The 12,161-nt window shown below is 37.5% G+C and overlaps 1 protein-coding gene across 1 annotated transcript in view; it reads right to left on the bottom strand.

Moving 5' to 3' along the window:
• The window catches only part of DMD (dystrophin), a 1,674,912-nt gene that overhangs the window by 1,373,678 nt on the left and 289,073 nt on the right, over window positions 1-12,161 (bottom strand). Inside the window, exon 14 of the mRNA XM_088028834.1 lies at window positions 9,084-9,171. Coding sequence (XP_087884960.1) covers window positions 9,084-9,171 — 88 coding nt within the window. The remainder of the gene's footprint in view (window positions 1-9,083; window positions 9,172-12,161) is intronic.

The following is a 12,161-nucleotide window of genomic DNA, read 5'->3' as shown; positions in this document are numbered from 1 at the left end:
CTCTGCCTCAGAGCAGAGAGACCGTAGTCTGTTCTTCAGTGACCTCTCCAGGCCACACTGTCTCCGTCTCTGTCCGTGCTGCTATAAACTGCAGCGTCGTGGGTTGTGCGCCCCTCCGCAGTGCTCCCAGTCCTGCCTCCAGGTTGGAGCACAGCTCTGCCCTTTGTGGTGCTAAAACCGCCAGCTGCCCCCGGATTGCACGTGCGACCCCACTGCTCCTGGTTCCCGTCCGGGGGGCTGCCCTGAAGTCCCTTCCCCTCCGCTACTAGTCTGCAAGTCTGTGCCCCGTCCCCAGCACACAAAGCTGTCACTCACCGGTGGTGTAAAATCCCCATGGCCAGGCACCCTCCCGCTGCCATTTATCCTCCGATATCTGTCAATGGAATCATGGCTCTCCGCTTCATACCTCGAAATTAACTGCCTGCAGTATTCTGTTTGTAGAGATCCAGATCTTCTTATATCTCAGGCTGGTTTCATGGGTGCTCAGAGTGGTCTGGCAGATATCCAGCTCAATTCCGGGGACCAGTTGAAATAGGGTCCCCTACTCCTCTGCCATCTTTCTCAATATTCCATTGTTCTTTATCCATTCATATGTTGATTGACATCTTGGCTCTTTCCATAGTTTGGCTATTGTGGATATTGCTGCTATAAACATTGGGGTGCACGTACCACATCGGATCACTACATTTGTATCTTTAGGGTAAATACCCAGTAATGCAATTGCAGGGTCATAGGGTAGGTCTATTTTCAACTTTTTGAGGAATGACCACATTGTTTTTGAGAGTGGTTGCACCAGCTTGCATTCCCACCAACAGTGTAGGAGGGTTCCCCTTTCTCCTCATCCACGCCAACATCTGTCATTTCCTGACTCCTTAATTTTAACCATTCTGACTGGTGTGAGGTAGTATCTCACTGAGGTTTTGATTTGGATTTCCCTGATGCCGAGCGATGTTGAGCACTTTTTCATGTGTCCGTTGGCCATTTGGATGTCTTCTTTGCAAAATGTCTGTTCGTGTCTTTTGCCCATTTCTTGATTGGATTATTTGTTCTTTTGGTGTTGACTTTGAGAAATTCTTTACAGATTTTGGATACTAGCCCTTTATCTGAGATGTCATTTGCAAATATCTTCTCCCACTCTGTCAGTTGTCTTTTGGTTTTGTTGTCTGTTTCCTTTGCTGTGCAAAAACTTTTTATCTTGATCAAGTCCCAATAGTTCATTTTTGCCCTTGATTCCCTTGCCTTTGGTGATGTTTCTAGGAAGAAGTTGCTGCAACTGAGGTCAAAGAGTTTGCTACCTGTGTTCTCCTCAAGGATTTTGATGGATTCCTGTCTCACATTTAGGTCTTTCATCCATTTGAGTCTATTTTTGTGCGTGGTGTAAGGAAATGGTCCAGTTTCATTCTTCTGTGTGTGGCTGTCCAATTTTGCCAACACCATTTGTTGAAGAGACTGTCTTTTTTTTCCATTGGACATTCTTTCCTGCTTTGTCGAAGATTAGTTGACCATAGAGTTGAGGGTCCATTTCTGGGCTCTCTATTCTGTTCCATTGATCTATGGGTCTGTTTTTGTGCCAGTACCATACTGTCTGGATGATTACAGCTTTGAAATAGAGCTTGAAGTCCCGAATTGTGATGCCACCGGCTTTTCTTTTTCGAGATTCCTCTGGCTATTCACAGTCTTTTCTCATTCCATACAAATTTTAGGATTATTTGTTCCATCTCTTTGAAAAAATTTGATGGTATTTTGATATGGATTGCAGTAGATGTATAGATTGCTCTAGGTAGCACTGACATCTTCACAATATTTGTTCTTCCAATCCATGAGCATGAACATTTTTCCATTTCTTTGTGTCTTCCTCAATTTCTTTCATGAGAATTTTATAGTTTTCTGAGTACAGATTCTTCGCCTCTTTGGTTAGATTTATTCCTAGGTATCTTATGGTTTTGGGTCCATTTGTAAATGAGATCAATTATCCTTAATTTCTCTTTCTTCTGTCTTGTTGTTGGTGTATAGGAATGCCACTGATTTCTGTGCATTGATTTTATATCCTGCCACTTTACTGAATTCCTGTAGGAGTTCTAGCAGTTTTGGGGTGGAGTCTTTTGGGTTTTCCACATACAGATCATATCATCTGTGACGAGTGAGAGTTCAACTTCTTCTTTGCCAATTCAGATGCCTTTTATTTCTTTTTGTTGTTTGACTGCTGTGGCTAGGACTTCTAGTACTACGTTGAATAGCAGTGGTGATAGTGGACATCCCTGCCATGTTCCTGACCTTAGGGGGAAAGCTCTGTTTTTCCCCATTGAGAATGATATTCACTGTGGGTTTTTCATAGATGGCTTTTATGATATTGAGGTGTGTAGCCTCTAGGCCTATACTCTGAAGAGTTTTGATCAAGAAAGGATGCTGTACTTTGTCAAATGCTTTTTCTGCATCTATTGAGAGGACCATATGGTTCTCGTTCTTTCCTTTAATAATGTATTTTAACACACTGATTTGTGGATGTTGAACCAACCTTGCAGCCCAGGAATAAAACCCACTTGGTCGTGGTGAAGAATCCTTTTAATGTACTGTTGGATCCTATTGGCTAGTATTTTGGTGAGAATTTTTGCATCCATGATCATCAGGGATATTGGTCTGTAATTCTCCTTTTTGATGGGGTCTTTGTCTGATTTTGGGATCAAGGTAATGCTGGCCTCATAAAATGAGTTTGGAAGTTTTCCTTCCATTTCTATTTTTTGGAACAGTTTCAAAAGAATAGGTATTAATTCTTCTTTCAATGTTTGGTAGAATCCCCCTGGTAAGCCATCTGGCCCTGGAAATTTTTGATGACCGCTTCAATTTCCTTAGTGGTTATGGGTCTGTTGAGGTTTTCTATGTTTTCCTGGTTCAGTTTTGGTAGTTGATACATCTCTAGGAATGCATCCATTTCTTCCAGATTATCTAATTTGCTGGCATATAGTTGCTTCTAATATGTTCTTATAATTGTTTGTATTTCTTTGGTGTTGGTTGAGATCTCTCCTCCTTCATTCATGATTTTATTTGGGTCCTTTCTCTTTTCTTTTTGATAAGTCTGGCCAGGGGTTTATCAATCTTATTAATTCTTTCAAAGAACCAGCTCCTAGTTTCGTTGAGGTGTTCTACTGTTCTTTTGGTTTCTATTTCATTGATTTCTGCTCAGATCTTTACTATTTCTCTTCTCCTGCTGGGTTTAGGCTTTATTTGCTGTTCTTTCTCCAGTTCCTTTAGGTGTAGATTTAGGTTGTGTATTTGAGACCTTTCTTGTTTCTTCAGAAAGGCTTATTTTGTTGTATACTTTCCTCTTAGGACTGCCTTTGCTGCATCCCACAGATTTTGAACAGTTGTGTTTTCATTTTCATTTGTTTCCATGAATTTTTTAAATTCTTCTTTAATTTCCTGGTTGACCCATTCATTCTTTAGTAGGATGCTCTTTAGCATCCATGTATTTGAGTTCATTCTCACTTTCCTCTTGTGATTTAGTTCTAGTTTCAAAGCAGGGAATGATCCCAATTTTTTGGTACCAGTTGAGACCTGATTTGTGACCTAGGATGTGATCTATTCTGGAGAATGTTCCATGGGCACTAGAGAAGAATGTGTATTCTGTTGCTGTAGGTTGGAATGTTCTGAATATATCTGTGAAGTCCATCTCATCCAGTGTGTCATTTAAAGCCTTTATTTCCTTGTTGATCTTTTGCTTAGATGATCTGTCCATTTCAGTGATGGGGTGCCAAAGTTCCCTACTATTACTGTATTGTTGTCGAAGTGTTTCTTTGCTTTTGTTATTAATTGGCTTATATAATCAGTTGCTCTCATGTTAGGGGCATAGATATTTACAACTGTTAGATCTTCTTGTTGCATAGACCCTTTAAGTAGGATATAGTGTCCTTCCTCATCTCTTATTACAGTCTTTGGTTTAAAACCTAATTCATCTGATATAAGGATTGCCACCTCAGCTTTCTTTTGGTGTCCCTTAGCAAGGTAAGTTGTTTTCCACCCCCTCACTTTCAATCTGGAGGTGTCTTTGGGTCTAAAATGAGTCTCTTGCAGGCAGCATATCGATGGGTCTTGTTTTTCTGTCCAATCTGATAGCCTGTGTCTTTTGATTGGGGCACTTAGCCCATTTACATTCAGGGTAACTATTGAAAGATATGAATTTAGTGCCATTGTATTGCCTGCAAGATGACTGTTACTGTATATTGTCTGTGTTCCTTTTTGTTCTATGTTACTTTTAGGCTGTCTCTTTGCTTAGAGGACCCCTTCCAATATTTCCTGTAGGGCTCATTTCGTGTTTGCAAATTCCTTTAGTTTTTGTTTGTTTTGGAAGCTCTTTATTTCTCTGTTTATTTTCAGTGACAGCCTAGCTGCATACAGTATTCCTGGATGCATATTTTTCTCATTTAGTTTTCTGAATATATCATGCCAATCCTTTCTGGCCTGCCAGGTCGCTGTGGATAGGTCTGTGGCCAATCTAAAGCTTCTACCATTGTAGGTTATAGACCTCTTGTCCTAAGCTGTTTTCAGGATTTGCTCTTTGTCTCTGAGACTACTAAGTTTTTCTATTAGATGTCAGGGTGTTGACCTATTTTTATTGATTGTGAGGGGGGTGTTCTCTGTGCCTCCTGGATTTTGATGCCTGCTTCCTTCCCCAAATTAGGCAAGTTCTCTGCTATAATTTACTCCAGTATACCTTCTGCCCCTTTCTTATTCTTCTGGGATTCCAATTATTCTAATATTTTTTTGTCTTATGGTATCACTTATCTCTCAAATTCTGCTCTTGTGGTCTAGTAGTTGTTTAATCTCTCTTTTTCTCAACTTCTTTATTCTCCATCATTTGGTCTTCTATATCACTAATTCTCCCTTCTGCCTCATTTATCCTAGTAGTTAGAGCCTCCATTAATTATTGCACCTCCTCAATAGCCTTTTGGATTTCGACTTGGTTAGATTTTAGTTCTTTTATTTCTCCAGAAAGGGTTTCTCTAATATCTTCCATGCTTTTTTTCAAGCCCATGTAGTATCTTTAAAATCATCATTCTGAACTCTAGATCCAACATCTTACTAATGTCCGTATTGATTAGTTCCCTGGCAGTCAGTACTGCCTCTTGTTCTTTTTTTTTTTTTTTGAGGTGATTTTTTCCATCTTGTCATTTTGTCCAGAGGAGAACAGATGAATGAGAGAACAAAATACTAACAGGGTAACAATGACCCCAGAAAAATATACAATAAACAAATCAGAAAAGACCTGAAACCAGAGGAAATGAAGGAAAGAAAGAAAAGGGGGGAAAAAAAAGCATATGATGAAGTATGATCAGGCTGGTGAATAGATCAGTGCCACACACTAGATTTTGGGCGTATTTTGGTCTGTTAGAAGAAATTGCCTCCCAAAATTTTAAAGAAAGGAAAGCTTATATATGGACAGAAATAAGGGTAAATACGATGAATGGATGGAATATGACTGTAAAGATGAAGATTATGAAAGTTTTTATAAAAGGAATTGATAAGGTAAGAAGTTGGTTGAAAAAAGAAAGAAGAGAAATTAAAAAAAAAAAAAAAGGAGAGAATGTGATCAGGCAGGAGACTAGAACAAAGTCATATACTAGAGACTTAGGTTATATTTTGGTCTGTTAGAAGAAACTGTATCCCCAAATTTTAAAGAGACAACCACATATATATGTGTGTGTGTGTGTGTGTGTGTGTGTGTGTGTGTGTGTGTGTGTATACACACACCAAAAATGAGGTTAACTAATATGAAGGGATAGAATATGAGTGTAAAATTGAAAAATAAAGGTATTTTAAAAAGGGATTGATAAGATGTTGGTTGAAAAAGGGAAAAATTTAAAAAAATTGAAAAAGAAAATTTAAAAAATTAACTTTGAAAGACTAAAGAATCAGGGGGAAAAAAGTCATGAATTCTATGTGCTGCATTCCCCTAGTACTGGAGTTCTGGACCTAAGACTTATTTGTAATAAAATTCTGCAACATCAAGTCAAAGTCACTTCTACATTGACATCATGATAATCTCTGCACTTTTAAGAATTTTTAGACACTCCCCCTTTTCCTCAGCACCTTTCTTAATTTCCTTTAACAAATTGCCTTTGAAACTAATAAGTTTTGTTTTCTTCATTTCTTAAGTAATGCTAAAAATTCATTCTTTCAGTAGGTATTTAGAAATGAACAAAAGTAGATTTTGAAATATGTCTAATATATTTTATACCAGTTTTGAACCAGAATGATACAAGTATTGAATTTTTTTTTGCAGGTCTTAGATTTTCATTCTGAAGGAAATTTTAAAAGAGGACTTCTAAAATCATTACAGATACTAAAAAAATCCACTCTAATCTTACAGTAAATTATCTGAAGTAGAAAATTCAGCTTTCTATGTATGTATACAAATATAGAAAATACTATAAAATGTTCTTAAAGATATAATAGTTATGCTATTCTTACACCTATTTTACACTATGAATATGTGTTAAATATTGTTAGCACAAAACAAACTATAAATTTGTATTAGTTGCATAATATTAATAACATTCTACAAGAATGACTTGTCTTTATCTTAATTTTTGAGGATTAGAGATGTGGTTAAAAGGAATAAACATTTACATGAGGTCATAAATGAAGTAACATGATTCAGCTCTTATTTTCCTTCTTTATAAATAAAAGGACAAGAATGTATGTGTTTTATATGGCTATGAGTTTTATTGTAACTCCATAGCTTAAACCTGAGAAAAGAAATTCTGGGCTGGGAAATTTAAGACCTTAACCAAGATAACAGTTAGAAACCTGGTTTAGAGAAACCTCATTTTGTCCTTCAGCTTCATGAGCCAAACCAGTAAACTCCAGTTATTGGTTCTATGCCAGCAGAGCTATTGTTAATTAGGGTGAGGGGTCCCAGTGAAATATACCTGGAAAGAGGTACTCCAGGCACTTAGGCGTGTGTCTGCCTTCACTCACAGTTTGCACAATTACATAAAATGTTATGAAATTTATTCTGTGTAAGATCAAAAAAAGGAACAAACAGTTAGAATCCTTGAGTGATTGAATGGAGCAGCAGAGCTATGCTCTAGGTATAGCCAAAATTTGAGCCTAATCACATAACAGTCAGGCCTTATCTTTATTGGCATAATACATGAGAAGCTTAAAATTTGATCAATATGGTAAACCTATGAGCAATGTCTCAAATCACACCCCTAGCTCTTACTGCTCTTTGCTCTCCACACAAGTTAGCATTTTTCTTCAAAAGTATTATTATTTTCTGACCAAAATTATCTAAGTAACAGCCTTAGCTTTGCTTTGCTAAGAAGAATTTCACTAATTAATATTTATTAGGGACCTAATGTATGTCCTGACTTTTCTTCATGCTTCCTAATTTTAGAGCTTTGAGGGCAATAACCTAGAAAATGACATCATCACTAATCATATGGTCATTTTAAACCAGTATGTGGTTTTAATTACCAAAAAAATCATTCCCAACACTTCTAAATTTTAAGTGCTTTTTCAACAATGATCTGAGTTAAGGTATGCTTGACATTTGATTATGAAAAGAGACCATTTAAAAGTGTAGATTTTACAGTGGCTTATAAAAATAAGAAAGTGACAATATAGTTGCTACAGGGAAATTGTGTAGTGGCTACCAGCCTATTTTTTAGATCACAAAATTACATTTAATATGAATATGCTGTTATCAAATTCATCAGTTACACCACCCAGCAACATACAGCTCAACAACAACCTTTCACTATTTTGCACTGTCTATATATTCATTAACTTGTTAAAACAATGTTCAGCTGTCATGTTTGCTTGTTTTTATTATTAACCAGATACAGTCATGGGGCTCATTAAAAGAAAAAAAATGAATTGATTTCCTAAGAAGATCACTGAACTTTTTAATGCCAACATGACAATTAAGGCAAAAACTAATTCATACACAATATTTATGCTCCAGAATGCAGGAAGGTCCTAGAAAAAGCTGACATGCACAACAAAAACATTTGTTACATTTTGTTATTATGCTCTTGTAAACATATCCTGTGAAATGTGTAAAAAAAAAATCTTGTTTGAAAAATAGCATTATCCCTGATTCTCATAAATTACTTATATCTGGAAATGAATGTAGTATGACAATGACAATTTCAAAGAAGTGTGTTCAAAACCGATGTCAATAACATGTTGTTCAGACAGCTTCTGAAGCACTGTTAGGAAAAACTAATTTTAATTCATTCTCAAAAAAGAAAAAAAATATTTGAAAAAAAAAAAAAAAAAAAAAACAGCAAGAGGCGCCTGGGTGGCTCAGTCAGTTAAGCATCAGACTCTTGATTTTGGCTCAGGTCATGATCTCAGGATTTTGAGATCAAGACCTACCTTAGGCTCTGTGCTGGGCATGGAGCCTGCTTAAGATCCTCTCTCTCCTTCTGTGCCTATCCCACCTCCCACCCCCACCCACTGCTCACAGGTGCCCTATATAAATAAATAAGAAAAAAAAAGAAAAATGTGTTAGCTTTGTACTTTTACCTTACTCAAAAACAGCTGAAGTTAAAAAAATAAAGTTTCCCCTGAGAAGACATTTGTAAAATGAGTTGGAAAAAAAATGAAAAACAACATAGAAAATGTCAAATACATTACTAGCCACAGGTATGCTGATGAAGCCTTACACATAATTTTGGTCTGTTTGGAAAAATATATTGCAAGAATTACTTAAAATCAGATCACAGTCAGTTTATATATAGTATATGATTGCTTACATTTCCAGTGATTTCTGCAAACCTTGTTTTCTTAAATTATCTGGACAAATGCTAGCAGGATTTGCATTAAAATTGATTTCTCTGCAACAGATTGATAAAATATTCTAGCACATCCCATTTTCTTCCACTGGACTCAAAGATGAATTTCCTCTAATAATTCGCTTAGGGTTAAGAAAGAATAAAAAAAAAAGCTCACAAACTCACTTTAATTTAAATTTGCATTCAGGAAGTGCTTGTCTGATATAATTCAGCTGATAAATATGAACCTATGTGTTTATCAAATCCCTAAGAAGATTATCTAAATCAACTCCGTGTAATTACCATTCACCATCTGTTCCACCAGGGCCTGAGCTGATCTGCTGGCATCTTGCAGTTTTCTGAACTTCTCGGCTTTTTCTCGCTCTATGGCCTGCAGCATGATAGCAAAGGTGAGTATTTCAATATAAAGATTGTGAAGCTACACAGTAATTATAACTTCTACTTGCCCTTTCAAGCCTTAAGATATTTCACTCTGTCAGCTTATCATGTGAATCTAAAGATTTTTTTTCTCAAGTTTCTTGGCACCAGAAGCATCAAAATGACAATGAAAGCACAAACCATTTTCATACTGAATTGCTACTACTTTTAATAAGATTTCTACTCTTAATATTTTTTTACACAATAGTTTCTGATGCACTGTAATATAAGGCTGCAAAAAAAAGCAAATAATAAGAAACAATGAAAGTATAAAGTGACAGAGACAGATAATTAAAATTTAAATTTGTCTTTTAAATACACACCACTGAAATTACTCCTAATATCCTAAGTATGTATTCTGTATTAAAAATCAAATAGAAAATCTTGTAAGTATATAAAAAGGAAAAAGCACACTAGATGAATATTTTAGCAAAAAAAAAAACCCTTATTTACCTAAAATACAAGACTACAGGTTAATTTTTCTCTCTAAAACTTTCAAAGTTCTCCCATTTCCAGGAAAAATAGATTCAACTTCAAAAAGCTCTCTAAATTCTTTTGTTCATTTCTCCTAACTTAACTTTTGAGCAACAAAACCACAATGAATTGAATTAACAAAATCTAGCATTTAATACTGTTGGGTTTAGCTAATAATGTCTCTACAGATATATATTACATATACATAAGATATATATTAAACTATGATACAACTGAACTGTATTATCATAACCATTAAAAATATGTGGCTATAACATTATGTTATATGTCCTAAAACATAACTACCTGCAGAAAAAGCAAGCTTTAAAGCATTTAAAGCATTAACATATAGTTGGAGCAATACTCCTGTGACCCAAAAATAGCATCATACAAAGATTTCACTTGAGTTTGTGACAGGAGGTTATTCCATATCCAACTTTTTTTTTATTTTATTTCGATCTATAGGTCTCTGAACAAATGTTACAGGGTATAATATTGAAGTACATGTAGGAGGCCTGTAATCGACATGTGCAAACTCTGCACAGAACTGTTCAATAGAACCTTGTGCAAGCATGAAAATATTATAGATCTGTGCTGTCCAATACAGTAGCCATTAGCCACATGTGGGTACTGAATACTTGAAAGGTAGCAAGTGTGACTGAGGGAACTAATTTTTCATCAATATAATTAAATTTAAATTTAAAAAGCTACCATGTGTCAACTGCCAACTGTAATTCTACAGTGCAGATCTAGTGCCTTCCTTTTTGAAAGCCAATAAAGACAGACAGACAGACATGTAGAGTAAATACAGATGAAGCTACTATGGCAACAACAGAAATACATTGAGAGAAATAAGTAGTCATCTTATTGCTAAACTAGACTATTTCCCAAGCACACCAAATTATAGGAATGCTCATACTATAATCCATACATTCTAAAATATTTAAAATGATTCTCCAATTTAAAGAAACAACCACAATTAAAAGGAAGGATTTTAAAATTGATTTAAGACAGAGTTTCATGAACTGGGATTATTGGATTCAGGGTCAAGAATGCAAAATGCTGGAGGAAAAAGATGGCGGAGGAGTAGGGGACCCTATTCCAACTGGTCCCCGGAATCGAGCTGGATATCTACCAGACCACTCTGAGCACCCACAAAAATCAGCCTGAGATATAAGAAGATCTGGATCTCTACAAACAAAATACCACAGATGGCTGTTTTCGAGGTATGAAGCAGGGAGCCCTGATTCCTCGGGCAAGTATCTATTGGAGGATAAACGGCAGCAGGAGGGAGCCTGGCCATGGGGATCCTACGCCGCCGGTGGGCATCCTACGCCGCCGGTGGGCGACAGCCTCGTGCGCTGGGGACGGGGCACATACTCCCAGATCGGTAGTGGCGGGGAAAGGACTTTAGGGCAGCCCTCGGGGTGGAAACCCGGAGTCCGGGGGTCGGGTAAAGGACTTTAGGGCAGCCCCCCGGGACGGAAACCCGGAGCAGCGGGGTCACGCGTGCAAACTGGGCAAAGCTGGTGGTTTTAGAAGCACAAAGGGCAGAGACGTGCCCCGACCTGGAGGCAGAACTGGGTGTGCTGCAGAGTGGCACACAACCCAGGACCTTGCTGTTTATAGCAGCATGGACAGAAACTGAGATAGTGTGGCCTGGAGAGCTCACCGAAGAACAGACTGCGGTCTCTCTGCTCTGAGGCAGAGGGTTGGAAATGGTCTCTTCTGCTCTGACTCGTGGAAAAGACACAGAAAGCCACCAGGGAAAGCGCCAGAGAACAAGAACCACAGAAACTGATTCCCGCCGAGCACATCCCCTGCCACAGGGGGGGGCAGGGCAACTCCGCCCAAACAGGGTTGCCTGAATAACAGTGCGGCAGGTCCCTCCCCCAGAAGACAGGCTGGGAGAACAAGAGGCCAGCAACCCTAAGGTCCCAAGAAAACAGGTGCATCTTGCTTGGGTTCTGGTCAATAATTTGGACTCTATACATTCCCTCAACCACATATCAACAGAATGACTAGGAGGAGGAACCCCCAAAATAGAAAAGACTCAGAGATTATGACTTATGCTGCAGATTTACAAATGGATGCAGATATAACCAAGATGTCAGAGATGGAATTCAGGCTAGCAATTGTGAAGACAATGGCTACAATGGAGAAATCAATTAATGGCAACATAGAGTCTGTAAGGGCAGAAATGAAAGCTGAATTGGCAGAACTTAAAAATGCTATCAATGAGATCCAATCTAATCTAGATAATCTAAAAGCTAGCGTTAAGTGAGGCAGAAGAATGAATAAGCGACCTGGAAGACAATATAATAGATGAAAAGGGAAAAGAGGAGGCCAGGGAAAAACAACTCAGAATCCATGAAAATAGAATCAGAGACATAAGTGACACCATGAAGCATTCCAATGTCAGAATTATTGGAACCCCGGAGAGAGTGGAGAGAGAGAGAGGACTAAAAG

This window comes from Eumetopias jubatus, unplaced genomic scaffold, assembly GCF_037043125.1.
Source record: "Eumetopias jubatus isolate StellerSeaLion01/CBP00866 unplaced genomic scaffold, mEumJub1_p1.0 scaffold_11, whole genome shotgun sequence".
In the NCBI taxonomy this organism is placed as follows: Eukaryota; Metazoa; Chordata; class Mammalia; order Carnivora; family Otariidae; genus Eumetopias; species Eumetopias jubatus.
The sequence above is the reverse complement of the archived record's forward strand: the minus strand, read 5'-3'. Positions and strand labels throughout refer to the sequence as shown.